Below are 26,499 nucleotides of genomic sequence, written 5' to 3' on the forward strand. Positions count from 1 at the left end.
TATATATATATACACATTGCTGAGTAGAAAAATTAAAGACTAGCAGTTTCTGCGACACTTACTACGCAATAATTTAGATACACCAAACATCAATATGAAAAACCTCGAGTACTATGATCGGCTAACTATTAACATTTCTATTTAGAGTTAGACCCTTTACAAGCCTTTTTTCAAGAGGCAAGTTGAGTGTATACATTAACGTAAAACGCTGTTAGATGCTCGGGCTAGCGAGTATTCAGACTCAGCAATATAGGTTTATAACAAAAAAGACTAAAGTAACTTTATAGATTAATTTCATTATTGTTATTCGCACAGTTATTTAGTTCTCATGATGTAGTTAGTTGACTCCTGTGAGCGTTGACCGCGTAAATGCGATTGAAATCCCCGTTCAAGCCGCTAGTGAAACTGAATAGCTTTACTATCCAGTATTCCCATAGTCACCGCTAGGCGAGCTTGGTGTACAGCAAAAACATACATTTTAATGTTTTTTGTACCTACCGACTTACCAGTGTAAGTCGGTTAAGTACAATCGCTTTCGGTGGGTTTGCCGACAGCAGTTTCGTGTAGCACCGTTTTTTCCAGTACCTATAAATAGATGAATTATAGAACTCTCCATACCTAAATATATCAATGCCTTTACCAACAGAATGCTAATAACATTTGAAACTGGCGGATGATTAAATTATTTTAAAAGCACATTTATGTTACTTTGCAGTGTACTGTATGGTCGTCCTTTCCGAGGTCCAACTATAAGTGCTAACGCCTTGGCATTGTGCGTCAAATGAAAATATTTTTCATGCCAATATTTCAATTGTTCAAGTATCACTTTTAGAACGTATGTGTGTATCGTGATGTGTCACAACGACACGTACAGGTACGCTGTTTATTCCTGAAAATACAACGACGGTAGATGAATGGCAAAGGTGGAGGTGGAGGCGGATTGCATAAGCGTTCAAAAAAATCCACCACTCCATTAAGTTGTTCGAAGCGACATCTTTTCGGGTTAGCTGCATAAAATCGATGACGCGCTTCTTCGCCTGTCCACTGCAGCAGAAAATAGCTGGTATTCTCTAAACCAGTTGTACCAAACTTCCGCAAGTCGCACGATTGTACATTCAGAGGACGGGGATTAGGAAACCAATTTGACACGTACATTTCACCACATCGTTTAAAAAATATTAATATATTAGCCATTCATTCGTGGGTCACACTTTATAATGATCAAACTTGGAAGATTAGTAAATTACTAGACTTTTTGGTTTGCTCACAGCAACAAGATATTTTGCAAAATTGAGTTCCATATGTTATCAGAGGCACTAATGTGTTGTGAAGTAACAATCATAGTTCACATTATACAATGTTATTCAATTTGTTTTAACAATCCTTGCATGTAATAGAAAACCAGTAATAGGAACGCAAAGTATTCTATGTGTACCAGAAGTAATTTTCGAAAGTTGAAGCATTCATGCACACAATGAAGGTAGCACAAAATATTTCATATGTTAAGACACTATCGAATATGTCGAAGAAATTTTTTTACAATGTAAATACTAGTCCGGCCTTGTTGTAAAAAAGCCCTAGCAGACAAAATCTGCATAACCCTATTATAATAAACGAACGTTATGTATACGGCTCTTCGGATATCGCTTTGCTTAGATGGTAGACAGATCTGTGGCCAAGTTAATGTCAGTATGTCCCAGGCCGTGTACCATAGTCATTCGTAAAGTTAGAACTTTGAACTGAGGACCTGCAAACTGCTGCCTGGCAACGACAACAACAGCAGTGGGTTGGCAACGTTAAGAGCGTGAACTCACCCGTTAAGCTGTCTTCGGAACCTGGAGGTAACCCGAACCCCTGTCGGACTCATATTCAGCGATCAGAGATACATTCCTTACCGAACTATGAATCTATGAATGTGGAAATTCTTGAATTTGGTTCTTGGTCGTAATCACTTATGTGAACTGTATGCAACTGGAACTATGTTACCTATTTTTTAAGCACTTTATACTTTTTATACACACCAATTTGTATTACAAAGATAAATACGAAAATACGAAATACAGTTACAATTTCACTCACTCATTTGACTGAATACACCTCATTCTTGACTCATTTACGCTATCGATATCGTTGGACATCGATAGCTACAAATACATCACTTATTTATCTACAAATATTTCTACACATGCAATCGGTTCGCCAAAATGTGTCTATATATAAAAAACTGAAACGCCGGAATCGTATATGGACAAACTTGTTTGCGTATACATATAAGCATGTTAAATTATTCGGAAAAACAGAATCAATGCTAAATCTTAAGTAGAAACAAGAAAGAAGCGAACAAGTGAACGAATAGGTATAGCTTATCCTATCCTATACAGATTGCCTAGCAGTTTACCCGAATTTGTATGGGTTTGTTACACAGTGTTTGCACCCAATGCTTGTAAACTGGTATTCAGTTTCAACACGACGAAGCCTATCTAGCAAGGAGTTACATGAAGTCGTAGCTAACGGTAAAGATTGCTACACTAACGACAACGTTAACCAATCATCAAAAACCAGCTTTATGTATTGTTAAGAGTGCTTATTAATAACCACGACCATAAGTGAGACTACAGGCAAACACAGGTAGCAAAAGCCTAATGCATGCTCTTTTGAGATCAACTGTCCGTAGATGTTTAAGTACAGCAGACCTATATCACACGCCAACCAGTTTCCCTATCTTCGGCTTATTAATGTTCTATGTATACTATAGTGATTGTGTGAAATCAGAGTGGCAAAGCAGCAGACAGACACGTTAGAAGCTAACCCGATTATCAGGTTTCTGGCGACAATGCGTTACCTAATGACCGTTTCAAGTAAAGCCATCGAAATCAAGCTGAAGCAAAAACCGCCTTGCATCCGCCTTTGAACTAACTGAGGGCCATATTCGACGCCCGTTCCGCTCATTGTGGTGAGGTGGGTTCGAAAAGCTATGTTTATAAAGGATTGGATCCCGTAGCAATCGAAGTCGCGAACAAATCTCTAGAACCGCGCGTTAGAGGTTGTTAGACAAGGACTAGTCGAAAATTCATCTCTTGCCTATGACCTTGAACTCTGAGAACCCGATAGATCGTGATTGGATGGATTTAAACGTTACTGTAATAGAAATTTATTTACTTAAATGGATAGTGAATGTAGTGTTTTTCGAATACAATAACAGTATCAACAACTCATGTAGTTCATTGATAATGCTTATATTGCACTGGTCGCGTTGTGCTATACTTCCTAGCTGGGTTCGGTAACGACCCGAAAAAGAGCCAAGACAATTCAAATGACCTTTAGAGGATTATTTGCACTCCTGTGAACCTGTTAGCACTCGTTGATTTGTTCAACAATTAAAATATGAAGGTATATTAGGTCAAGAGGTAGATTAGGTATTAAGGTCACGAGCTTATACATGCATTTTGTCAAGTAAACTACAATTTGTTGTTCGGTCAGGTAGCAAGCTGTTTATGTGATTAGTACTGTATCTTGTATATGAAAAGGGTATTTTATGGGGTATATCTACCAAGAATGTGAAGCTTTATGTGAAAGACCTCATCGTCCCTGCTATCGATGGTATGGAAAGCAGAAAGCCGCGTGTGATCTAGGGTATGGTGCATATACACCTGTTGTCCTATCGTTGGCTCTCAGTCTTAGATTACTTATATTCTCCTTATGTCATATTTGGAGCAGCGTTAAGACTACACTGACATGAAAGGCAGAGAAAGTTAGTTATTTTGTGCGCCAATATAACAACATTATATACTTCCTAGTGCTCAGCGTGCCTCTGGTTCTACTATCGACGTACAGACGACAAATTATCGAGCAAAAGAGGAAACGGCTTTCAAGATAATTATCCTATCGAGGTGTGGTCGACATTGCATTCGTTAGTACAGTCTCTATCATTGATGATACTATTTTTGACACCACACTTTCATGTAACATTGATTAGAGGGAATCTGGTACATTTGCACTAGTGGCAAAAGATTAACTAGAGGCGCAGAGTAGCATTCAAATAGTGTACTTCAGTAGAAGGAAAGCAAGTCCTCACAATCAACCAGACGCGGACAAATATATATATAAAACACGCGGACAAATTCTGCTGTACTAACATCAAGATATCGCCACCGTGCCAATGATAACCGATCACTATAGAGATGGCGCTGTGTTTACTTCTGCATCGGCTCTAACTGCACAAACATATTAAACTCGCTGCTCCTGCTGCCACCTGGAAGAGACCATTATTTTCGGCGTCAGCGACCAAGTACACAATATCGTGTTGCTACTACTAATGTCGTCGTCGCCGCTGTCGCTTGCAGTTCAAACGGAACTTCTGGTGGGAGCCATCAGAAACTCGGCTACATATGTCTTCGCCAGGACAGTACCAACAAACTTCGCCAGCAGCAACTCTCTTATTTTATTCAGATAGTGTCTGCGCTTGTGACATGAGAACTGAGCCAGAAGTACCATTCGCCGAAACCAAAAACTTATCAGGGAACGTGTTGCAATATGTGCAAAAACGCATATGAAAGGCGACACAGGGACAAAATGAACAGAGTCTACCTCTGTTCAGACTGAGGATAAATAGGCCAACTACCGACAACGTCAGCTGCACTTAGTAATAAATGACGACGTCCAATCCCCTGACTTGTTTTACAGTTTCAGGCGTAACGTTAACGGAAAAACAAAGAGGTCGCACTGGGTTGCAATTGCATGTAATTCTTTTTTGTTTCTCATTAACTTCACCTTTTTTAAGCAAGCTTTGTGCAAAAGGGGTCGTTCCAAAAGCAATAAAAGCTACGACAACGTGCCAATTATTAAAATGAAATGAAAAAACAAGTCAAATCCTAGAGCCCAAATTGTAGAATATATATATGCAAATAGATATATCGTCAACGTTATGCTAAATAACGGATAAGTTTGAATCAAAATGAAAAATAAATACCTCTAGAGTCAACTTGCGACGGAATCTATGAAAATTAAAACGCGTTATAGTCGCTGAGTCCGAAAACGACATAACCCTGAGCGAATATTGTGGACCAAGTCAACTTAAAACCCCCTAAATCATTCAAAAAATGTTATTACATCCCAGATGACTTGTGCCTTCATACGGCATAAGTTTGTGTGTGAGAGTTAGACATAGCTCAGCTTGATTCAGCAAGGTTTTCCTGTATTTGGCGGAAAATCAGTTGCTTTTAATCACACCTCGATTTGCATTGCAGGATATATGATGCGATTAAATCCAAAAGCTGTTGTGATACAAAAGCCACGCTTGTTCTTTTCAGCTAAATAAAAAGCTTCGTTTAGGACTCATTTTTACCTTTCACACTTAAGTTCAAAAACCTAACGCCTTCATCCATAAGCCGGCAGTCGTACACTTGTCAAATTTACCGTAGCGTCCGACCGATAATTTTTGCGTCCCTTGGATTCAAGCGTCATGCGGACAGTCCCTATCGAGTGGGTATAAAGCTTAAATAATAGTTGTTCTAGGAAGCAATATTTTAGCAGTAAACTAGGGCTTACCCCTTATTATTATTAGATGCGAGTAACTTTTTTTTTTGTAAATATTTACTTTTGCTGTTTTCATTTCGTTGTCTGAAATATTTTTCTAAATGCATGTCTAATAATACTATTGTCATGCTGTTTTGTGGCTGCGTGTGTTTGAGACAACTCGACTTTTAAAGGCACAATTGACAGCTTAATCTGCTTACGCCGTAACCTCAGCAACAAGTGCGCGGATGTCATTTCAGACTGATTGATTCGCCAGTTTCCAAAGTATATTACACTACAAAGCAGAAGTCAAGCCATCCAACTGAGCGAAGCAGATAATATTCTGGGTAAATGAACACTAAAAAATCGACATTAAAAAAGCAACGCCGAAAATAACAGTCGAATTTTTTACACGTACCTGCAACAAGTTTATTCTTTTGTACTTTGGTGGCCGTTTCAGCCTTTACAAGCAGGCCTTGTACGAAAGGGGGTAGGGTCGCGATGAGGTCATCGACCATCTTGAGAGCCTCCTCTACGCTCAACATTATGAACGATGGTTGAAGGTACGAACGTGTACTGGACACACGACCTGAAGGTTCGAAGTAGACACTGGACTTACGAACGATAAAGCAAATAATAACACACACACATACAAAATGCAAAGAGAAGGACCTCGCACTTAAAATGATAAATATTAATAAACTCCTCCGCACAGTCAATCAACAAACTAAAGAGACTATACACGTCAGGCGTATAAGCAGACCTCGCCTCGACCAACGACAACAGGCAATAGCTATCTGTAACTGCCGCTCCGTATTCCAATGGATACAAAATGGCTACCCTGTTAGCCACAGTAGGAAATAGGCAGAGATCAACAGCATCAGCCACCAAGCAGAACCGGCCAATGGGACCGGTCCATTCCAAGGCTGTATAAAAAGACTGAGCGGGGAAGTAATCTAGTGGTGAGAGGCATCTAGAAATTCAATTCGTTTAAAGGTGCGCAAAGGGCGACACGAGTCGGGAGTTCTCTGTACTCTGGCCAACCACAATCTGACCACAGTCAGTCAACGTGACAAACGTCTCATCGAACTGCTCTTGCACCTTTTTGATTTGGTTCCACTATGCGACCGAATCAAAGGGTGATCGCAGCGTTATGATCTAAATAAATCAACGCTTCTCGTAAAAAAAGAAAAACTCCTAAACGTAAAAAACGAGAAAATTTTTTGTTCCGTTTCGTTTTAGCTTTTAATTCCAAAGAAACTAGCTCTAATTTTTGCGTAAAACCACGCGCCAAGTCTTTGTAACCAAGTACCATAACTTGCATAAATCAGAAATAATTAGGTTAATAACTAAACTGATTATTTGGATAATTTCGACGGAAATTATAACATCAGATCTACACATCGATCTATTTGCGGTTTTTTATGACAGAGGCAACTTCGTTGTCCCGGTGTTAGATGTATCGGCGCGAAATAGTGCGTGAGTCATAGAATACATATTTAGTGTAGTTACAAATAACACACCAAGAGCACTTAGTGTTGCTCTAAGTATTGTGTGCCTTTTACGTAAGCGCATCGTGTTTTCTACTGCACGGTTTACAAAGGTAAGCATACTATTGACTTAAAGTCTTCAATTATTCGAAAACAAGGTGCTTAAAAAAACGCACTGTGTTTGTATAAATATGTTCATGTCTTACTTATTACTATGATGCTACTTTGGGGAAACGCCACTGAACTCCTCGAAATAATGCACTGGACTTTTGATTGTAGACAGCTCCTTTTGTCGCTATTAGGTTCTACATAATTCTGAAAACTTTGGATTTGCCCCGATGCAGAAATGCATTTAAAGCGAGCGATTTTAATGCATTCATCATTCAGATTCTTCAAAATAACGGATTGTAATAACGGAACAAGTAAAGGTAAATATAGCGTAGCTTTACCTGAACTTCCCATCAATAGCCTCATGTAAATATTTTACATCGTGGTGGAGTTTGTTGCCAGATACTGAGTAACTGGAACTAACATATTTGCTTTGGCCTATGGTTTCTAAAGGAAATTTAAACGTGGTTGCGTTGTTAATGTGATTAATGTCACTATCCAAAGCAAATAAGCAAAAGTGTGTGTTCGTTCATGATCGCTAAGCGTTAGTATTAAAACAAGCACTAGCACCAGTTGCTGATGCACAATTTCCCTTTTTATATTACTCATATAACAAATTATGATTGCGAAATAAGAGTTTGAATAAATATATATTACCTTTACAGCGAACGCTTACGTGCCTAGTAAATGAAGACATGAATAATGCGTTCAACAAATCGAATGTATTATTTTAGGTCATATTTCGGTCGTTTTTTCACTGTTGAGGTCATTCAAGGATGGAATCAGCTCTCGCCGTTCCTAGGTCAACTCAATCAAGGCTGATCGTTTAGTAATAATATAATATAATATAGATTCATCACCCTCGCTTTTCTTATACTGTTTAGTTTTTACCTTAGGATAATCCACGACGGCTGTCTGGAGACTGCTTAGATTTCGTGAAATAAATCTGCTCGGTCGCCAAAATCGTAATAAATTAGCAGACGAAGACGATATTATAGAGAGATGGTTGAAAAAGGCCAGAAAAAATTTTGGCCCGTATTCTACCAGAACCTTACCAGCACCAGTCCGTGCTGATCGAATCGTAGAGGTATTAGCATCCAACACGTTCTTTGTATATGTACAGAGACCATTTGAACACAATACTTGTGTGAACAGCTTAAAGCGCGACGTTATTCCTAAAGGCGACCCCCATTAAACCAGAGACATCGACAGATTACACGGGGACTGCTACAGCTCGACGGATTAGTAGGACTAATCTGGTTTGGGGTCTGTTTGCACCTAGCTCGCATTTTCTGTAGCAGGTAGTAGTAGTGGTAGTCATAAATTTTAATTCGAAATTCTTCCCTTTCTTCGCTAGTCGGTTGTCGCCTTGCCGTCAACATCTACTCGGCCTGGACCTCCTCTTCCTCATCGTCGAACTCACCCTCATCGTCAGCGGTCGCTTCTTGATACTGCTGGTACTCCGACACGAGGTCGTTCATATTAGACTCGGCCTCCGTGAACTCCATCTCATCCATGCCTTCGCCAGTATACCAATGGAGGAAAGCCTTACGACGAAACATGGCAGTGAATTGCTCAGAAATTCGCTTGAACAGCTCCTGGATGGCTGTCGAGTTACCGATGAAAGTAGCCGCCATCTTGAGTCCACGGGGCGGAATATCACATACGGCGGTCTTGACGTTGTTTGGAATCCATTCGACGAAGTAAGAAGAGTTTTTATTTTGGACGTTGAGCATCTGCTCGTCCACCTCCTTCATGGACATTCGGCCACGGAAAATCGCAGCCACTGTCAGGTAACGGCCATGACGCGGGTCGCACGCAGCCATCATGTTCTGTAAAAACGAAATTGCAGCGAAAAGCAATCAAACTCATCAATAATCTTGCTAGGAAGTATGTCAAAGCATGCCAAATACAAACATCTACGGATAACGTTGAATTCCCATGAATCATCCATAGCATCCATAGTAGAACGATGTATAATCATATGTAATGTAATAGATCATAGTTAAACTGAAATTACATGCACACCTTTGCGTCGAACATCTGCTGTGTAAGCTCGGGAACGGTAAGAGCTCGGTATTGCTGCGAACCACGAGACGTCAGTGGCGCAAAGCCAGGCATGAAGAAGTGTAGACGAGGAAACGGCACCATATTAACGGCGAGTTTTCGGAGATCGGCGTTTAACTGTCCTGGGAAACGTAGGCAAGTGGTCACTCCCGACATTGTCGCTGACACTAGATGGTTGAGGTCACCGTACGTCGGGGTAGTCAGTTTTAGAGTTCGGAAACAAATGTCATAAAGGGCTTCGTTATCGATACAGTAAGTCTCGTCCGTGTTTTCCACCAGCTGATGCACAGAGAGGGTTGCATTGTAGGGTTCGACAACCGTGTCGGAAACCTTAGGTGACGGAACGACAGAGAAAGTGTTCATTATACGGTCTGGATACTCCTCGCGGATCTTCGAAATGAGAAGGGTGCCCATTCCTGAGCCAGTGCCTCCTCCTAGCGAATGAGTCAACTGAAAGCCTTGTAAACAGTCGCAGCCCTCAGCCTCCTTGCGCACCACATCGAGAACGGAGTCGACCAATTCAGCTCCCTCTGTATAATGGCCCTTAGCCCAGTTGTTGCCTGCGCCACTTTGCCCGAACACAAAATTGTCCGGCCGGAAAAGTTGTCCGAAAGGACCCGACCGTACAGAGTCCATAGTGCCTGGCTCGAGATCAACTAGCACAGCCCGTGGTACGTACTTGCCACCGGATGCTTCATTGTAATACACGTTGATGCGCTCCAGCTGCAGGTCAGAGTCGCCATGGTAGGCACCAGTTGGATCGATACCATGCTCATCAGAAATTACCTCCCAGAACTGAAGGGATTTCAAAGACAGTATTTTGTATAGTTAGATTTAAGCTAAGCGCAACTTACTGAACAGAAGAAATATTAGGCATTATAGCATCTTTACAAGACACCTAATGTACAGCAGATTATGTGACAATTTAAAATTATTTTTGCAAACCTAATCTAATAATCATATTTTACATTCAAAATGCGATGAAAAATAGAAAACACGTTCTGTAGTATCCAATCGCCACATTTCTAAAGTTTCTTTTAATATTAATGCAGTTTCATCTTTAAGTTCGAACATTGCGTATATCCAGGCTGCATTTACTATTACTAAAGGGCATTTAACACGATACGCCCTAGTCTCTTAATCTGTCTTGTCGAAGTACTCCCTAAATACTTAAGTCAGCATTAAGCACTGGGTAATAAACAGGAGCTGTTTCTTTCTCTTGTCGATCGATACGTTAATCACGCCAATCAGGCATCTCAGCAGAGCTCCATGTTATACATGTAGCCTAGCTCTTGGTCGACGAATTTAAAAGAAGAAGCTAATATATTGACCCAAGAAAGCCTAAAAGAAAATGTTTGCATGCAATTGTTTGGTAGTTTTTAGATAATTCTATAGAAATTAAAATGTAACAGTGACTGTTTGCTCGCCTATGTAATACAATTGGCTCGAATGACCTAGAAACAAACCCCGCCCCACTGCACAAACTACGGAACATGACCAAGAGAGCGACTACTAGTTAGTGAGCTAAGCCTAACGTCAAAAGTAGCAGCCCGTGTACGATTTCTAGAATCGCCTGCCCATAAAGATAATTGCTCCGGTGGGAGAGTTGAATTTCTCGTATAAAGGACAGACTATGTATAATCATATAAAACAGGTGAAATAAATGTAATAGAAAAATTGGAAAATCGGATGGGGTTTTTGATGACTTGGCAGGTCAAAATGAACGTCTCGACTTTTTGAATAATCGACGAGCTCATGCGTGACTTATGAGTCTAAAATACAGTTCGTTGGCATTAAAAGGATTTGCACCCAAAGCTTACTTCGAGCTGTATCATGGGCCAGTAGTGCCAGCCATAGTTGCAACCCAACCGAGCCATGAGTTGTACCCATTCAAATGGGTAGTCTGGATGGGTTCTCAATGCAAGCTAAGCTAAAGTGAAGGCAACTTGGCGCTACCACGTCTAAACCTAGAGAAAGTAAAACTTACTTTTGCACCAATCTGGTTTCCGCATTGCCCCGTCTGGATATGCACGATTTCACGCATTTTTAATGACTATTGAAAGCCGCACGTTGAAGACTCTAAAAACCGCTGAAAACGACCGAGCTCAATGTGACAGCGAGCTTCGCCCCAACGGAGTGAGCGCTTTGAGCGCCCTGAACCGGCCAACGCCTGAGCTAGCGGTTGCGGACGCCGCTAAATTTAAATGGCACCAACGGCGCGAATCTATCAATCAGTCGAAATTTGGCTTATCTTTAAGCACAACAGTAAAATTTCATTCTATACACACGCGTGAATCACGTCCGTTACGTAGCGCTACTAAAACAGCACCAAACAAGCCTATTATATTTATCGGATTCGAAAGACAAATCTAGGTGTTTTTAACGGTTTGAGAAAGACCCGCCACTGAGGTGGATATTGGCGGGGGGTTAGCTTGTTCGAAACGAACCCTCTATTTCTGGCAACCATTTCCAATTAAAGGAAAGGGGGAAAGAAAAAGCAGCGAAAGATCGGATCGAGCAATTAACGACTTTGTAGCTTTAAGTCTGAGGTTAAAAATTAACAAATTCATAGAACAATACACGAATGGTTTAATCTTTTTGCTTTAAAAGTATTTCGATGCTGACGAAGTAGATCTAGTATTCAGAAAAGATGAAATTTTCTCTTGGCAGTAATATAATTGTCTTCATTTGTCGGATGGGTTGGCGTCTACCGAGAATGGCTAAACCCTTCTCCCGGAGAGGTCCTGAAATTGTGTAGAATTGAATTTTTTCACTTTATTAAGATAATTCGGCATACTTTTATGTTTGTCTATGGCTTCATATTCATCTGGCGACATAAAACCTGCTGCTGAAATGGTATGTTTATAGCAATGATATCGAGAACAACATTTAAGGTACAGGTCCTCGGAGTATCCGACCGGTGAAGATATCCCTGGAGCTGCAGTCATGCTAGCGGGACTATATAAAAAAAATTTTACTCAGTAGGAATTGGTACTTCAACTTGCTACTTTGAGACACTCGTGAGTTCATATTCTACTTTGATTTCTAAGGGATAAAGTTAAGGTTTCAGGACATATAGAAACACTTATAACCCTACTGATATTTTGTGCCGGCGAAAAAGCCTTGCTTTAGAAATAGATATCATTTATAGCTTAACAACCGAACACGTATTAAATATTAAATAATATATGTAAGAAATTTTCAAAGCGAAAATCCGCACCTTTCGCTTATATATCTATTGCATATGTTTACTTGCTGCCAGCCTTCAGCAGTATTAATAATTTGGTAGTCACTGTCTAAGCTTAGTAGTTGTTTCTGCAAATTTTTATGCTATACAAACCTTCTGTTTTAACCCACTTGAAATGGAATACTTAAAACGTGCATTCCCGAGCATTTAGCAATAACAATCATAGGGCCTCTCCTACCGTAAAAAGAGAAAACGCAATCATGAAACGGATGATTGGCACTTTCTGATACACAATGCACATTTATCTACCCTGAACGTATCCTTGTCACGTTACTTATATGCGACTTAAGCCTATTTATGCTGTACCTTCAAACTCTAAAGGAGTCACGATTTTTTGCTGTTGACAGCCAACCTGTCAAAGGTCGTTAGTTGTAAGAGAACCGTATCATTAAACAGCTTCTAGGTTCTCAACCAGTTAGAGCAGGACATAGTCTGGGTGGTTCATGCGCATCTCTTAGGTGCGTTACTATGGTAATCATGAGGATGCGTTCATCGCTATTAAAATTTCACTTGAGCAAATTGTTATTATGACAGATAAATGCTATCCCGGTTTAGTGGTTTGTTGGAAGAACTCCATTTAATTCCAACGAGACCGGCTCTGGTTGGGCCTTTTAGAAGGGGTCAGTTCTTAATCCTATACAGAAGAAAATAATGTAGAGGTGGTTCTGAGGATATGTTCGCAGAAAAAAAATAACTGATGGTCTTAAAAATATAACAAATAGAAATAATAAGAGGCACCAATTGGAGGAGATTTGAATAGCGCTGTTCGGTGGCCCCTGCGAGGTGTCTTTTAGACTAATTAGAATCGCTTTTAACGCACATTTTATTTTCATTTATCTACTTGAAAACGAATCTGGTTTCGAAAATAACCGAATAATCAATTTTATTTGTTTTCGTTCGTTTTTGCTCAGCAAATGGTGTATGTGTGCGACTTATGTGGTAGCTTTAAAGGCGGGTTGACCAAAGTCAGTGCCAATACAGCCCATTGTTGTGCTCTCCTAGGTACCTCAACACCGCCTCCAGTTCATACTATTACAGGTATATTAGTTACAATGCGATACTCTAAATCTATAAAAAGTAACACTTGGAAGAGCATTTTGTTGTTGTATTCGTCACGGTACACAAAAGAATATTTTTTGTATCCAATCTTGTTTTAATCAATATAAATTGTTTTCTTAAATAAGCCTTCACCGGGGTATTGGTGCCGCGCAATTTTATCTCTTTCAAGAAAAGAAATCTCTTATGTTTCTTTAATGGACTCAGTTACTGTGATCGCTATGATGCTAAAGTTTACTCTTTTGAGGTTCCTGCTTATTACTTAATCCCGTTCATATTGAATAAAATCGAAACTACAAACGAACTAAACAGCGCAACAAGACATGTCAAAAATGGTTTCTGTATCATGTAGGAAAATTTATGTCTATCAGATTACTTGAAAATAGGTCGTGGATAACTACTGTCGAACTCAAAAATTGGTAAATTTTTTCTTCGTGCATTATTTGTATCATATTAACATGAATTTGCAATAAACTGCATTACTGAATTTCAAAATACTGTTAAACAAGCAATAGAAACGTTAGTTAATGCTATTATTACAGCATACATACAAGTTATTTAAACGGGAGGCACTATTTGTTCTAATATACAAAAAGGTTTTAATTGTGGTGGTCTTTTTCTGTATATCAGTGAAATAAAAAATATCAGTTTTCATTAACAAGAAAATAGGGTTCGTTCTTAGAATATGCTCAGCACTCACAATTTGTTGCCTTTATCATTGATCTGCATGCTATACAAGTTCCATCTATAGCTTAATTTACACAACATCACTTTTGATAACTATATCAAGGTTTCGGCATTCCTTAATGAGACTTCACACTAAATATATCGTTTTGTATGCTGACTGCTAATCTTGACGCGTTCACTGGACTCAGTATACTCAGTTATAATATTGGACTGATATATCTCAAGAGGGCTGATACAGTTAATCGCTTCATCGAGGAAAACACGAAACAACAGTTGAATCTTGTGCGGCTGCAAGTGATGCCGTGTGATCAGGTTCATAAAAGTGTGCGAGTATGCTTTTCATTTTTGGATAGAATATAATAGAAACAGATCTTGTTTTGGGATATCATTTGCGGCGTATATCTATTTTCGATATCCATCTGTATTGCGCAATGTCAGAAATAAGTGCTCGATTATAAAAATTCTGACATTAAAACAAAGCAATGTACTATTATATATTTTGTACCGCGTCGTCGTCACCATTAATTTGAATTAAGCTACGACGGCATGCCATTAATTTGAATTAAGCTACGACGGCATTTATCAAAGTTACCGGTAAAATTTCTATTCATTGCAGACCATAAGAAAAACCTTATCTTACTCGACTTAAATTTTTACAGTTAATTTAGAGAGTATATCGTGTATTTAAATCACTGCACAGGGATCGTCGCAGCAGAATTTATTCACATAATATTTGTCAAAAGCGGCAACATCAATTTCTCTTCGATAAGGCATCTCCATCTGAAGAGCATATCTGATGTCGTTCTGTACAAGGCTATTATACACATATATGTGAAAAAAATAATAGTAATGTATTTAAACTCAATTTTGTTATGTTAATTTCGACTTTTTGCGAGGACCACGATATATCTTATAACATTATCTATCCTCGACAACCCCGCCAACAAAGACAAATAGTGCATTCACATATTCAGATCGGTATAGCAAGTATTTACAATCTCGCAGGCTAATATATATTTTTTTGGTTTGTAGATAATGCCCTGCTTTTAACAAACATGAGTTCTGTGGTTACACTAGTTACGCGTAATTACATTAAAAGTTTTTGATATCACTACGTCTGCCCAGCACCATGGTTCTCAAGAATGTATTCTGGTGCACTTTGCAGAGCGGTTGACATCTGCCGCGTCACTTGCAACTGTACTTGTTGCCCACCGACTATTCGAACTGAACGGCCCTTTAAAGCCTCAAAGTTGGAGGTATCTTTATTAACGCTCGCAGCTGTACTAACTCCCCCTCCATGTCCAAGAGCACTAACCCCCGGGCCGCGCTGCGGATTTTCGCGACTAGGTTCTTGATGTTGTTGCTGATGATGTTGCTGCGGTTCCCGAAGCGATGAGGTTGCATCTGATTGAACTCTCGAGTTGCTGGAGCCAGCGACCGACAGGGGCATTTCGTCGTCGTATAGAGCAGTGTCTGTTGGTAAACCATCGTCTGACATCGCCGAATCTGTTGACTCATCATCATCTGCCTCACCCGTTGTAGAAATTCCTATTGTTGAATGCCAGATGTCCGTTATCATCACCGTCCTCATCATAACATACTATACACTATACGATCATCATTCGTATATAAAAAATATTAAATTAATCATACATTTGATAACTTAAATTATATTCGGAAGCGTGGTTGGTAATTAAGAGCTGAATACTGAATAGGAACCTTTAGGAAAAAGCGTCGCATATTCTTAAACGGCACAAATAATACAAAGTATCACATACCACTTTGGTTAAGACCAAAAAGGTTTGTAGGCTCTATAGCGTCGAGGCCAAGCGCGGCAACATCGTCCATTCCATCAAAGAATTCACGCGGCTCTTCCTTTACCTCAACACCTTCAGGCAGCGAACTTTCGAGCAGCTTTTGAAGTGCGTCGACATCGAATGAAGTATGCTCCGGGCAGTGTTCACGTCCGCGGACTCTTAGAACTGGTTCATTGCAGCCTTCTTCTTTACATGCTTGAAAAAGTTTTTGATCAGGATCTAACAAAATATGAGAAGGACAGAAAGATGTCAAAGGAAGGAGAGTCTCCTCACAATCCGGTGCTTTACATGTCTCGCAGGAAGTTCTTGGCAAAGGGTAAGATACGCCATCCGCCTGAGCCTTGCGTTTTACCTTCATTTTGTGCTTAAGGGTAGCTTCTTGTCCGTGCACTCGCCGATAGTTCTTATAGGCAATAAAACGTCGATAGAGGCGCTCGTCTCGAGGGTTATTGAAGTCTTTACCCACATGTGGTTTCTCAAACTGCTGTCGATACAAATAATCTCTTCTACGTTCCTTGTACATGTATCGTAATCGGTGAAACTGATCCAAATACAGTTGTTGAAGACGCAACATCTTTTCCTTTGTAGTTCTTGCTGCTTCTTCAGCCGTAAATACACCTGCGTGTTTTTTGAAATCTGTCATCTCCTCGTCAACACTTTCAGCATCACTGTCACCATCGTAGATGTAGCAATTCTCAATTAGTGGTGCCTCCTGGTCACTATCTGGATCAAAAAATTTTAACGTCGATCTCGATGTTGTAGCCATTTGGGCGTTATGCTCGGCTTTTTGACAGTAAATTTCAAGAGATTCGAATACTTTAAACGGTGTTTCATTTAGAGTCATTGGCCGTTTAGCTTTGCCTGATTTCGTCCTATTGACATGTATCTTGCACAGATATTCACGTCGTTCAGTTTTTGCTGCAGGATAGCGACATCTCCTCTGGGTATTTGGCTGGACATATTGACATTGCCGGTAAGGCGAATCGCGGTCCTCCAGTACATGTCGTAAGCAATATTTTCTACCCGCGATTCGTGGTTGTTGGCATACCCTATGCATGTAAGCACAGAATTTTCGTTCAGGTATAGCTGGCTCGCTGTCACTTGAGATACGACGGGGTACCCTGTTGCTCATTTTCAGGTTTTTCTGGTCAGTGAGCTGATTAGGGAGAACTGAGATAGTTCTGCTACTGGACCGACACCTCGATCTTGAATTTGTTACACGTGTACACACAGATATGGCAACTTCCACATTAAAACTAGTTATAAGCTATAGCTACGTGTGTTAAGCCCCTTACAGCATGCACCTTTTATAAATGGCATCAAATATAAACACTAAAAACATGAAAATTCTTTTACGAGGTTCGTAAGTAACCTCGTACTTTTAATTCTACCATAGACGGATGTAAGTGCGGAAGAGAACACCCACAGGTTCACTGCAGTAGATGTCGATCACAACACAACCATAGGCGAGTCTGAAACGAAAAACCAAACAGACTGTTAAAGACCACCCAGTGACAGTTGTTTGTGTTGGCCATTCAATAAGTAATATTTTCAACACTTACCAGCGAAATTATGAGTCAAACTGGTAATATTTGGACTAATGTTTATAACAAATAATTTTCCAAGAATCTTATGAAGCATCTTATTTGTTACGGCAGTACCTTCGGAATCTTCAGTCCAACTTGTTTAGAGATATGCGAAATCACGTAGTACCAACTATTGTCATGGTAAATAGAGCGAATAATTCTTATCATACAGTACAAAATTTAAAGGGAAAACAACGTTTTTCAAAAATCTGGGTTCGAATCCACGGAAAATGTAGTGCTTCCATGTTAACCAGTTCCATTATTTTCCTCATAAATAAAATTATTATATCATCACTAAATGGTGCCCAGAACAACGTGTGATGGCATTTTGAGCAAGCTTATATCAACGTAATTATACTCAGATAGGTCCTATAATTTCAACTTACCGAGTGAGCTTCATCAGTGGCAAGCGTTAGAGCCAGCGCTTACCATACCGACGTACTATGACCATTAGGGGTCATCAACCTCTTGCGCGCAGTCCTTTACCGACTACGGCTGATTATCGGCTGGCCACGGATCAACATCGTTGACAGATAAGCGCTGTCGCCGTGTCTCGTGCACTTTTGAGACTACTGCTGCTTATTCTACTCTGTTCACACGGAGTGAGCGAGATGTCGCCCTAGCAGAAGAACGCGCAGGCCACAGACGCTGTTGTGTAGCTCCAGGAACAAGAACTTTTTCCTTGTCTTGCAGCACACAGTCGTACATAGAACTTCTTATATATATGCTTGCTTTGGCTGCGTTATAATCTCTATTATAAAAACAGTTTCCTTTACTAGTGATAATCGTTGGCTCTTATTGACGATTTCAATGAATGTTGAAGCACCCGGTTCCGATTAACAAGGTTTGAAACGCCCGCGCGGTTTTCTGTCGGAACTCGCTTAATAGACGCTATAGCTATCAGCTGCTTTGCGCTTTCGTCCGAGTGTCTCAAGTGAAACAAAATCAAAACAGAACACGAGGAGCTAGAAGGCTACTCGGCTGTTACGGTGTTGGTCCATCTTTGGACCACTATATGTGGGTTTGTCGGAAATCACCCCTAAAGCTAAGCCTTCATTTCAAAAACAGTCAAAACAAACAGAGTGAGAATCCTTCACTCTTGTTTGAGAGGCACTGCGTGAGGTTAGTGAAATAATGCTGCCTTATGTTGTTCGCCGGTACGCCGGTCATCTGTGCGCGGCGAACCTGATTACACCTCGCGGTGGGACTCGAGCACTTACTAGCAGCCATTCTGCTCCGGATCAAGAACAGTCTCCACCCCCGTTAACGGTTAAACAAGTGTATAAAAATTTACTTCATCTCGGCAAAGACTTTCCAAAGGGTTACGAGTACTTCCGGGATCGTTGCAAAAACGCGTTCATGAAGAACAGGGAAGTGAGCGACCCCCACCAGATCGAAATTCTACTTGCACGCGCCGTATACGTGACAAAGGAGTTAGAGGCGCTGTATATGCTCAAAAAGTATCGGACCCTCAAGAAACGTTATTATGCCGAAGAGCTCAAATAAATTCAAAACGAATTGAAGATGAGCTATCTATGGATAGCGTGATATCACAGTGGCCGGTGATACATCCAAACGTGTATTCTGATGACTAATCGACGTTAAAGTTGACGATACAAATGTGACCCGAAGCTGTTCTTCTTTAAAGTCATCGTTATTGTTGTCCTAGCAGAAATGTGAGAGCCCTCTGGATTTAAGCGGCAGACGACACACCAGAGACTAATAATGTAGACTATCAGTTTTTGATAATTCAGGCGTGCAACCGAAATCTATCTTTGGAGTATAATAATATTGGCTTGCACCACATAGAAGGGTGCATCGAGAACTAGTTTTTAGGGATTGTATTTTCAGAACAAGCAAACAAACAAGTGTAGTTATTGGTTAGGTTAAAAAAAGGTGGAGAAGACGGCGTAACCCTCTTAAGATAATGTATGTGCGTGTGTGTTGACTCAAGGGTTGGGGTCGCTGAACACATAACCCAATTCGAAACAACCGTTTGGACTATTAGTCATTATCACTACTGAACAAACATATCGAGCACTTGCTTATAACGAAGCAGCAATATCTTGTAAGACATCCTTAAAAATCCTAACGCTGGAAGTACAATTGTTTACGTACGCTACGTGTGCATTTTTTCCACTTCACTGAATTGAAATGCTTTACTCATTACCTACACAGGTTTCATATGAAGAGGCACTAAAATACCGTACCTCGATAAGCGAAAGTGAATTAATTGGTACAATGATATCATATTTTTGTAAAAATTGCACCAATTAATTCACTCTCGCTTATCGAGATACGGTATTTAGGTGCCTCTTCACATATATATATATATTCCTTCCCATACCTTAGGGTACTACATTACTTCATTCTAATAAGCAGGACGTACTTGTTGTCAGAATTTATCTTTAATACGGATTTTATCTTTAATACGTTTAATACGGATAGGCACCCAGCGAGTAGTGTAGGATTCGAGTTTTTGTAACTTTTTGTAACTGCAACCGCAATCATGTTCTATAATCATTAGATGATGATTGATATCGTCTTGGCGAACTCATCATCAATATCATTTAGCAGGGAAGCTTTGTCTTGCAGGCGATCATATTCGCTCTTGCAATATGGCCGAGGTGGAGAGTGCGCAAGTTACATTAGCGGTCAATATATACGTGAGCTGGCCCACGTAGACGCTTATGACAAAGATACATATAAGTGGTTTAGGTTGCTCAATTTCTAACCCATGTGCATTGTGGCACTTTATCCGTGTGGCAACCCGAAAGGGGTAAGGGGACTCAATGTACTTGAGATACTTAAGGGTTGAGACTAGATTTACGATTGTTGGCCAGAAAAGGCTCAGTTACGTTGATTGCCACTACCAGCACATACACATATAGACAGGCAGGCTCTTAAAATGAATTCTGTCATTAAGACTGAACTCAACACTGTAAAGTGACGTCTTTGAATCCTCTTCCGCTTAGGGCATAAAGAGACCTTATCAAGATACTAAATGAAACGTATTTACTACAACAGTGTTCTTAAAAGCGTATAAATTTAAAAGCACTGCTTTGCTAAGTAGTACATACATATACGTATATATATCTACCATCACATTGATGTCTTCTTATGCTATAATATGATTACATGACTTCATTTTTCCATACACCCTATTATACTATGCCTTACAAGGGCTGGTAAATTATCAACAAGCCATATCTTATTCGTGTATTTTTTCAAAGTTAAAATCATTTTCTACCATTCCATTACTATTTTGTCAGCTTGCACTTGGGTGTGATGTAGGTTTTTCGGGATAATTAATTTTCAAATTCATTCTTTATATTAGAGATAAATAAAACTTATCCCAACAAATATTGGTTTCTGGCATAGTGAATTTCGAGTATTTTGCATGACTGTTTTCAGGTGTTATTGCAATTAGCGGTCTCTTGTTGTATCGGGCCCGAGCGACACATGTAATTAATACAAAAAAGACGGAATAACAATTTAATAATTTCTATTGAAATTAATGCGAAGCCAACAGATGAAGGTATTTGCTAATGTGTATTCTAATACTTACCCAATAAATAAATTTGAGTTTGAATAATAACTAGAGTAGAAATGCTGATAAAAGCTAAACTAGACTAAAATTGAATAATTGGGTATTTGAATGGTATGAGTTGGTTTAGCTAGAGAAAAACCGCTTTTCCAAGCGCTTATTTTTTTTTATCAAGGTTCGTGATTTCTCAACAATGACGTTACTGAACGATAACTGGAAAGATACCTTATTTGTTGCAGGAAGTTATGTAATTTGTGCCAGACAATAGAAGTGACAATTTAAGATGGCGGATGATGAGAATCAATCTGAAGTGCTATTTGTATATAGTTGTGTATACCAATGGAAATAAAAAAGTAGTCGATAGTGATGATTCATACAGGGCTTGTATTTGGAGTGTACTGAATATGAACGATTTTGTAACATCATAGCAAGATGGACGTTATAGGGACCTTTTAATTACAATCGTACAGGCTGACCAGATGAGATATGATGCAGAACGGCTGATAGTCTGAATAAGCCCATGCTAGTATGAGAGACGCAAAGCGGGACAAATGTTGTTACAATAAAGTCAGATTGCTTATCAAACATGTTGGTATATTATGTGTTTTGTATTTATATTTCTTATCCTTTTCCGTCTCAAATTTGTATCTGAAGACGGCATACTGTGCTTAGCTTAGAAATGATTTTTTTGAGTTCAAGCTTCTAGCATAAACGATACAGTATAAACACAATAGCGATAGGCACGTCAGCAATACTGATGCTGTATGTATTATTAAGTTTAACTTTCGTGTACGGAGTCTTCAAGTGCCGAAACTGTTATACGAAGAGTAACTTGGTTAGAGTATTTAACCGTAATTAGTAATATATCTTCTTTCAATCCATAAGAAATAAACCTATAATTAGAGGATCAGCTGAATAGGATTCAATTCGTGTGGCATATTGCATGCATTAGAGAACACACTGAACTCACAGAAAAAAGTTCGCACGCCTTTAACGTGCGATAGAATTCATCTCAATCACTTTGCAACAAAAATGCATTTTCGGCCTTGGCATGACGTGGTAAGAACCTGAAAATAAATCTAAGTAAGATGCAATCAAGGAGCCGGACTAAATGTAGGTACCATAGTATATAGAAAAAATCAAAGTCAAGCTGAAATTCGTTGTGAGTATCTCAATATTGGTACAATTTAGCGGAGCTTATAAGAGATATGAGTCATCAATTCCCTTATCTGGGCACGTTATTCCCTACGAAATTACCGTTGCTAAACCTTTTCTAATACGCAGATAAAATTTGTTTCATCGGACATGCGTCAATATCTACGCTTACTATTGATTAGTTCTGTGTTTATAAAATACTCTATCTCGTGTCAGATCACGTTAACCACATTTTACGCGATGCAACATAACTTCAATGCAATAAGTGATGATGTGATGACTCCGTAGTGCAATTGTCTTTGTTGCTAAGAAGCGATAGTTCTGTCGAAACTTTGGACTTCATTCGACAGTAGTTTACAAAATCCTAAGTGCAGCGGGTCTTGAAGTACTACACCTTAAAACAAACCAGATAGTTTATAGTGGTATTAACAAATCTACACGAAAAAAGCCATTTCTTACTTCCTTCCAGCTATTGACAGTGGAAACGCGGCCGGCATGTGTGCTGCTCCGTTAATATCCCAAAATGCACTAGAATTTCTTCATACGTAGGCCGCCGCTGGTCCTCACACACACATGGCCGCCATTGCCCAGGTTCTTGATCCACACAAAAGTCAACTACAAGTCACGCAAGCATCGACTTCTTCGCAAAGTCAGCATTTTCAAGATCTAACCCAAACCTCCACATTAAACGCACCATCAACATCTACCGTCGCAAAAGTTGCAATAACAACTCTACTAACAACAAACACTACTGTTACGACAGCGTCGACCATCTCGACTCCACCAACAACTCCGAGAATAGTTTCGACTCTGATTCAGAAACAAAACTCTGGTGCGTTTATTTGCTAGTTCCGAAAATCTGCCTTCTACGAAGCTTTAAGAAGAACATGCTACACGAACAAAACGACTAGACTTGGTACACTTAATTAAAAATATTCAAAATAAGTTGTTTAATAACGTACCGTTTCTCAGTGAAGGAATGTTCAGCTAGTCGTGAGATTAGATCTCAGAACGTTACGATTGTTCGTAGAGCATCAGTTTGCTGCCTAAGAAATACACGTTGCTAGGAAAATTTATTCTTCCCGTAACAGACCTCTTATATAGCTTAATTGTTTGCCTCGTAATTTACTGGCCGTATTTTACAAAAGAGACATGATTGAAACAAGAGAAACGCGATAATTGGCTGGTTTAATGACAGGAACCTGAATGATGCATACGTTGCCACTGTTTCAAATTTGTGAGCAGGGGATCTTACGGGGGAGGAAGACCATCGAGGTGGTGCTAACGCCGGAATGCTTATGTGGACTCCGGAACTGATCCCGGTCCTGGTAGAATGCTATGTGGCTTTAATGCACGAAGCTGGTGTAGGCATAAACAGGTGGCTGAAGAAGTCCACAGCAGGACAGGCGTGTCCGTAACGGCCAAACAGGTGAAAAAGCTAACGTTCTGTGTAGACGAATTGCATATCTTGCATAAGTGTGTGTGATTTAAATATAAGATTTAAATAATATAAATAAACAAAGAAGAATGAGACGCTACTGTCATTAGATGATGCACTCTGTGCTTTCGTAACTTGAGCACTATATCGATTATCGTTATCAACACGGGTTCGTTAATAAGCTAGTGTGGCTACGTTGACCTGTTAGCTGGATTCGTGGCAGCAATTGAATTTTTAAACAATTTTATGTCTTTACTTGAGTAAATATCTTAGCCGGTTATAAAACATGACTGCTTAACATCGCTAAGTACTGCACAACAGTAAATAAATAACAATAAATTATATTTATTATAATTAAAGAATCTTGTCATTCAGCACGATAAAACTTTTTTGAAAGATTTCAAGTTTTTCAGTGAGCGAGATTACAGGTTGATAATAAAATCAAGTTCATGCGAAAGCAACACGTGGCAGTCAAGGCGATGCTAATGTCTAACAAACATGTACCAGGGGCAAAAATGTCACCGTATTTCAAAGTCATGGATCAAGTTTTTTCCAAGGATAATACATGTGCCCCTCTCAATCGAGCTCTTGAAAAGTGCCTCGGCGGCAAAGTCAGAGTGATCCAACCAAATAAAGGTACGTAATACGAGTCCATATTAACTAAATCATGTGATGCGTGTTAGTACAGTCCATAAAGTGTAAATACTCAATACTGGCCACGGCGTGTTCACGCTGCACCGAAAGGTTAATTAGGAGGATTACATATCACTCACATATCAGTACTTTATTTAGACTTGGATAGATTTTTCCATGAACGGAAACTCTGAGATGTGCTTTAAAGCTTGCTTAGTTAGCCTTGAAGATGTCAAACAAGACAGAGCATAAGGTACAAGCATTCATAGGTTGTTGTCTTCATTAAAGCCATGTCTGTATTATCACAAAGCGCAGCTGATGTTAGCCAGTTGTCTCATTATTAAGTAGTATGTTCTTGCGTTTATTACCAGGAATTCAGGGTGAAAGCGGTTTTTCGCAGAGTTCGATTGTCGTCGTTCAACAAGTGCCTGAAGATCGAAGCTCGCTTGGATCTGTGTTCAGCCAGTATATCACCAAATTGATTAACGAGTTAGCCGACGATCAGCGCGATGAAGTTCAGAAACATATTCTCTTATACATATTCGGCTGAAAACAGCAAAGTAGAGAGCAACAGACGAATGTGACTGCTGAAACGGGCGGCGCTAACGGTTCAACGCCATCTTGAAGTTCAAAGGCCTACCCGCGCTAGACGTTTTTATGGTCGATACGAGAGTATTGCTCCTAGTGAGTGGATAAAGTTAGTATTTCAAATAAAATGAGTGCTACTATGAACTGAGGCTTCTATCGTGAAATGCAAATGAAGCCACGCCATCGAACTAATTATAAGCGAGCTAGAAAGGCCTATGTCGTATCAATTATAGTACATTCTTCATTACGCCAAAATTGATCGACTTGTTTAACAAAGTGTTTCTGTCGTCGATCGCAGGGACGACTGTGTATAACCCACTTCCAAATTTAGTCAATAGACGGAACGTGGCGCGGCTGCACTCTCCCGTTCTAAAACACTATTCTGTTGGGCTTCGAGATAAATTGTACTGATTGTAGGCGGAGGCCGATCACTTAGTTGTCGGTTCGCCGAATAGTTGAAACGATGCATGGAAAGAATAATGAAAACGTATTGTCTACTAAAGTCGGTGTTGATGCAAATGCACCAGAGGAATACCAGTTATTGGGCAGCAGCGTCTGTTGTGTAGCGAAATATTCTGCACGATCTCGAATAACTCGTGTATTCACCAAGTACCCACCAAATCCAGGTTCTGTTCTTTCTACGGACATGGAACTTCAAAGTGGAACTGACAAGGGACTTTCACACGTCACGATCTGCTTGGATTACCCAAACTCGTGTACGGCGGATACGTTGGACCAGTCTAACGAATGCGGCATCAAATATTTCTGCAGCAGTTGTGATACGACAAGCTTGGCACAGGATCATTCCGAACGAACGCTCAATGAATACGACTTAAGTAATTCCTGTTGGAGTCTAGCGACGCTAATCGCTGCTGCCATCGCATTTTCGTTTGTGTTGGGCGCCCAAGTGGTATGCTGGCAAATGACGTTCCTGCTAGAAAATGCACTTAAGACTTGCGAACAGAAAAAGGCAGAGATGACCACGACGGACAGAATCTGTGCTTCCAGTGCGATGATCAATGGTCTGTGCAGCGTTTACCGCTTCTTTGCCAAGATGTTCAATTAGGACTTATCGACAAAATAGTTAGGGTCAAGTGAGAAGCTGGTAACTAATTTGTTTCTTAACGACGTATTTCGGAAGTATGGAAAAAAAAAAGCACTTTGCAATTATTGCCTGTGTTGAAGAAGAATAGTGCATTGGACAACTAGATTCTCCGGAATGTCGCCAGCTTCGTCATGTACTAAATATCGTTCAACAATATTGCATCGTGCAACAACATAACTCATTGATAGAAGTGACTACTCTAAAGAAATAAATCCCGAGGTACTGTGTAAAACTGAATGGCCCATGTATTCCGTCTCTTTAAGATAGAAATCTTCATCTTTTCTAATCAGTTTCATCGCGCGTCACAATTTGTATTTACTACATATTCGTAATTATAAAAAAGCTACTTCTTCCAACTTTTATACTTTGTATTACTACGTATATTTCCTACGTAGTTCACTCGCAAAGCAAGAACAATCAGCGTCATTAAAGTATGCACTAACTAAGCGGCTTATATATAT

General features: G+C 39.8%; 5 protein-coding genes across 10 annotated transcripts in view; 2 read left to right on the forward strand and 3 right to left on the reverse strand.

The window, feature by feature from the left end:
- The window catches only part of LOC111251456 (receptor expression-enhancing protein 5-like), an 8,429-nt gene extending 2,001 nt beyond the window's left edge, over positions 1–6,428 (reverse strand). Inside the window, exons 1-2 of one of the 2 annotated variants that reach the window (XM_022808031.2) lie at positions 6,278–6,428; positions 5,933–6,103 (exon numbers count right to left, since the gene is read on the reverse strand). In XM_022808031.2, coding sequence (XP_022663766.1) covers positions 5,933–6,059 — 127 coding nt within the window. In that variant the 5' untranslated portion in view covers positions 6,060–6,103; positions 6,278–6,428. Of the gene's footprint in view, positions 1–5,932 lie in introns of both variants that reach the window. The other variant, XM_086991698.1, reaches the window with a different exon arrangement.
- A 1,387-nt stretch (positions 6,429–7,815) lies between these two features.
- Positions 7,816–11,329, reverse strand: LOC111251455 (tubulin beta-4 chain). Its single transcript, XM_022808030.2, has 3 exons — positions 11,167–11,329; positions 9,141–9,974; positions 7,816–8,944 (listed from the first exon to the last, which is right to left on the reverse strand). Exons 1-3 carry the CDS (start codon positions 11,221–11,223, stop codon positions 8,495–8,497), a joined length of 1,341 nt encoding a protein of 446 aa, XP_022663765.1. The 5' UTR covers positions 11,224–11,329; the 3' UTR covers positions 7,816–8,494.
- A 3,523-nt stretch (positions 11,330–14,852) lies between these two features.
- On the reverse strand, positions 14,853–18,112 carry dgt1 (KAT8 regulatory NSL complex subunit dim gamma-tubulin 1). Of its 2 annotated transcripts, none has more exons than XM_022806255.2 (4): positions 17,959–18,112; positions 17,413–17,458; positions 15,948–17,191; positions 14,853–15,717 (listed from the first exon to the last, which is right to left on the reverse strand). In XM_022806255.2, the coding sequence occupies exons 3-4, from the start codon at positions 17,116–17,118 to the stop codon at positions 15,281–15,283; spliced, it is 1,608 nt and encodes a 535-aa protein (XP_022661990.1). In that variant the 5' UTR covers positions 17,119–17,191; positions 17,413–17,458; positions 17,959–18,112; the 3' UTR covers positions 14,853–15,280. The 2 variants fall into 2 exon arrangements, with proteins under 2 accessions (XP_022661990.1, XP_022661989.1); XM_022806254.2 differs by having other exon boundaries at positions 17,378–17,458.
- A 348-nt stretch (positions 18,113–18,460) lies between these two features.
- Positions 18,461–21,714, forward strand: osi (electron transfer flavoprotein regulatory factor orsai). The gene has a single exon (XM_086991704.1). It carries the CDS (start codon positions 18,707–18,709, stop codon positions 19,076–19,078), a length of 372 nt encoding a protein of 123 aa, XP_086847830.1. The 5' UTR covers positions 18,461–18,706; the 3' UTR covers positions 19,079–21,714.
- Positions 21,715–21,849: 135 nt separating this feature from the next.
- Positions 21,850–26,275, forward strand: LOC111250684 (uncharacterized). Of its 4 annotated transcripts, none has more exons than XM_022806272.2 (4): positions 21,850–23,106; positions 23,520–23,703; positions 24,126–24,348; positions 24,717–26,275. In XM_022806272.2, exons 3-4 carry the CDS (start codon positions 24,162–24,164, stop codon positions 24,893–24,895), a joined length of 366 nt encoding a protein of 121 aa, XP_022662007.1. In that variant the 5' UTR covers positions 21,850–23,106; positions 23,520–23,703; positions 24,126–24,161; the 3' UTR covers positions 24,896–26,275. The 4 variants fall into 2 exon arrangements, 2 of the variants coding, with proteins under 2 accessions (XP_022662007.1, XP_086847829.1); XR_015329443.1 differs by having other exon boundaries at positions 23,520–24,348.
- Positions 26,276–26,499: the final 224 nt, after the last annotated feature.

Source organism: Varroa destructor, unplaced genomic scaffold (assembly GCF_002443255.2).
Source record: "Varroa destructor unplaced genomic scaffold, Vdes_3.0 BEIS01000005.1, whole genome shotgun sequence".
NCBI lineage: Eukaryota > Metazoa > Arthropoda > Arachnida > Mesostigmata > Varroidae > Varroa > Varroa destructor.

Bases quoted from the DNA above. Each gene is read 5' to 3' on its own strand.
- LOC111251455 (XM_022808030.2), bottom strand. From the start codon at position 11,223: ATGCGTGAAATCGTGCATATCCAGACGGGGCAATGCGGAAACCAGATT. The intron at 9,975-11,166 runs GTAAGTTTTACT...AAATCCCTTCAG, and splicing joins GAAACCAGATTGGTGCAAAA to TTCTGGGAGGTAATTTCTGA. The intron at 8,945-9,140 runs GTGTGCATGTAA...TCGTTTTTACAG, and splicing joins AGCAGATGTTCGACGCAAAG to AACATGATGGCTGCGTGCGA.
- dgt1 (XM_022806255.2), bottom strand. From the start codon at position 17,118: ATGAGCAACAGGGTACCCCGTCGTATCTCAAGTGACAGCGAGCCAGCT. The intron at 15,718-15,947 runs GTATGTGATACT...ATTCAACAATAG, and splicing joins TTTTGGTCTTAACCAAAGTG to GAATTTCTACAACGGGTGAG.
- osi (XM_086991704.1), top strand. From the start codon at position 18,707: ATGCTGCCTTATGTTGTTCGCCGGTACGCCGGTCATCTGTGCGCGGCG.
- LOC111250684 (XM_086991703.1), top strand. From the start codon at position 24,162: ATGCGAAAGCAACACGTGGCAGTCAAGGCGATGCTAATGTCTAACAAA. The intron at 24,349-24,716 runs GTACGTAATACG...GTTTATTACCAG, and splicing joins AGTGATCCAACCAAATAAAG to GAATTCAGGGTGAAAGCGGT.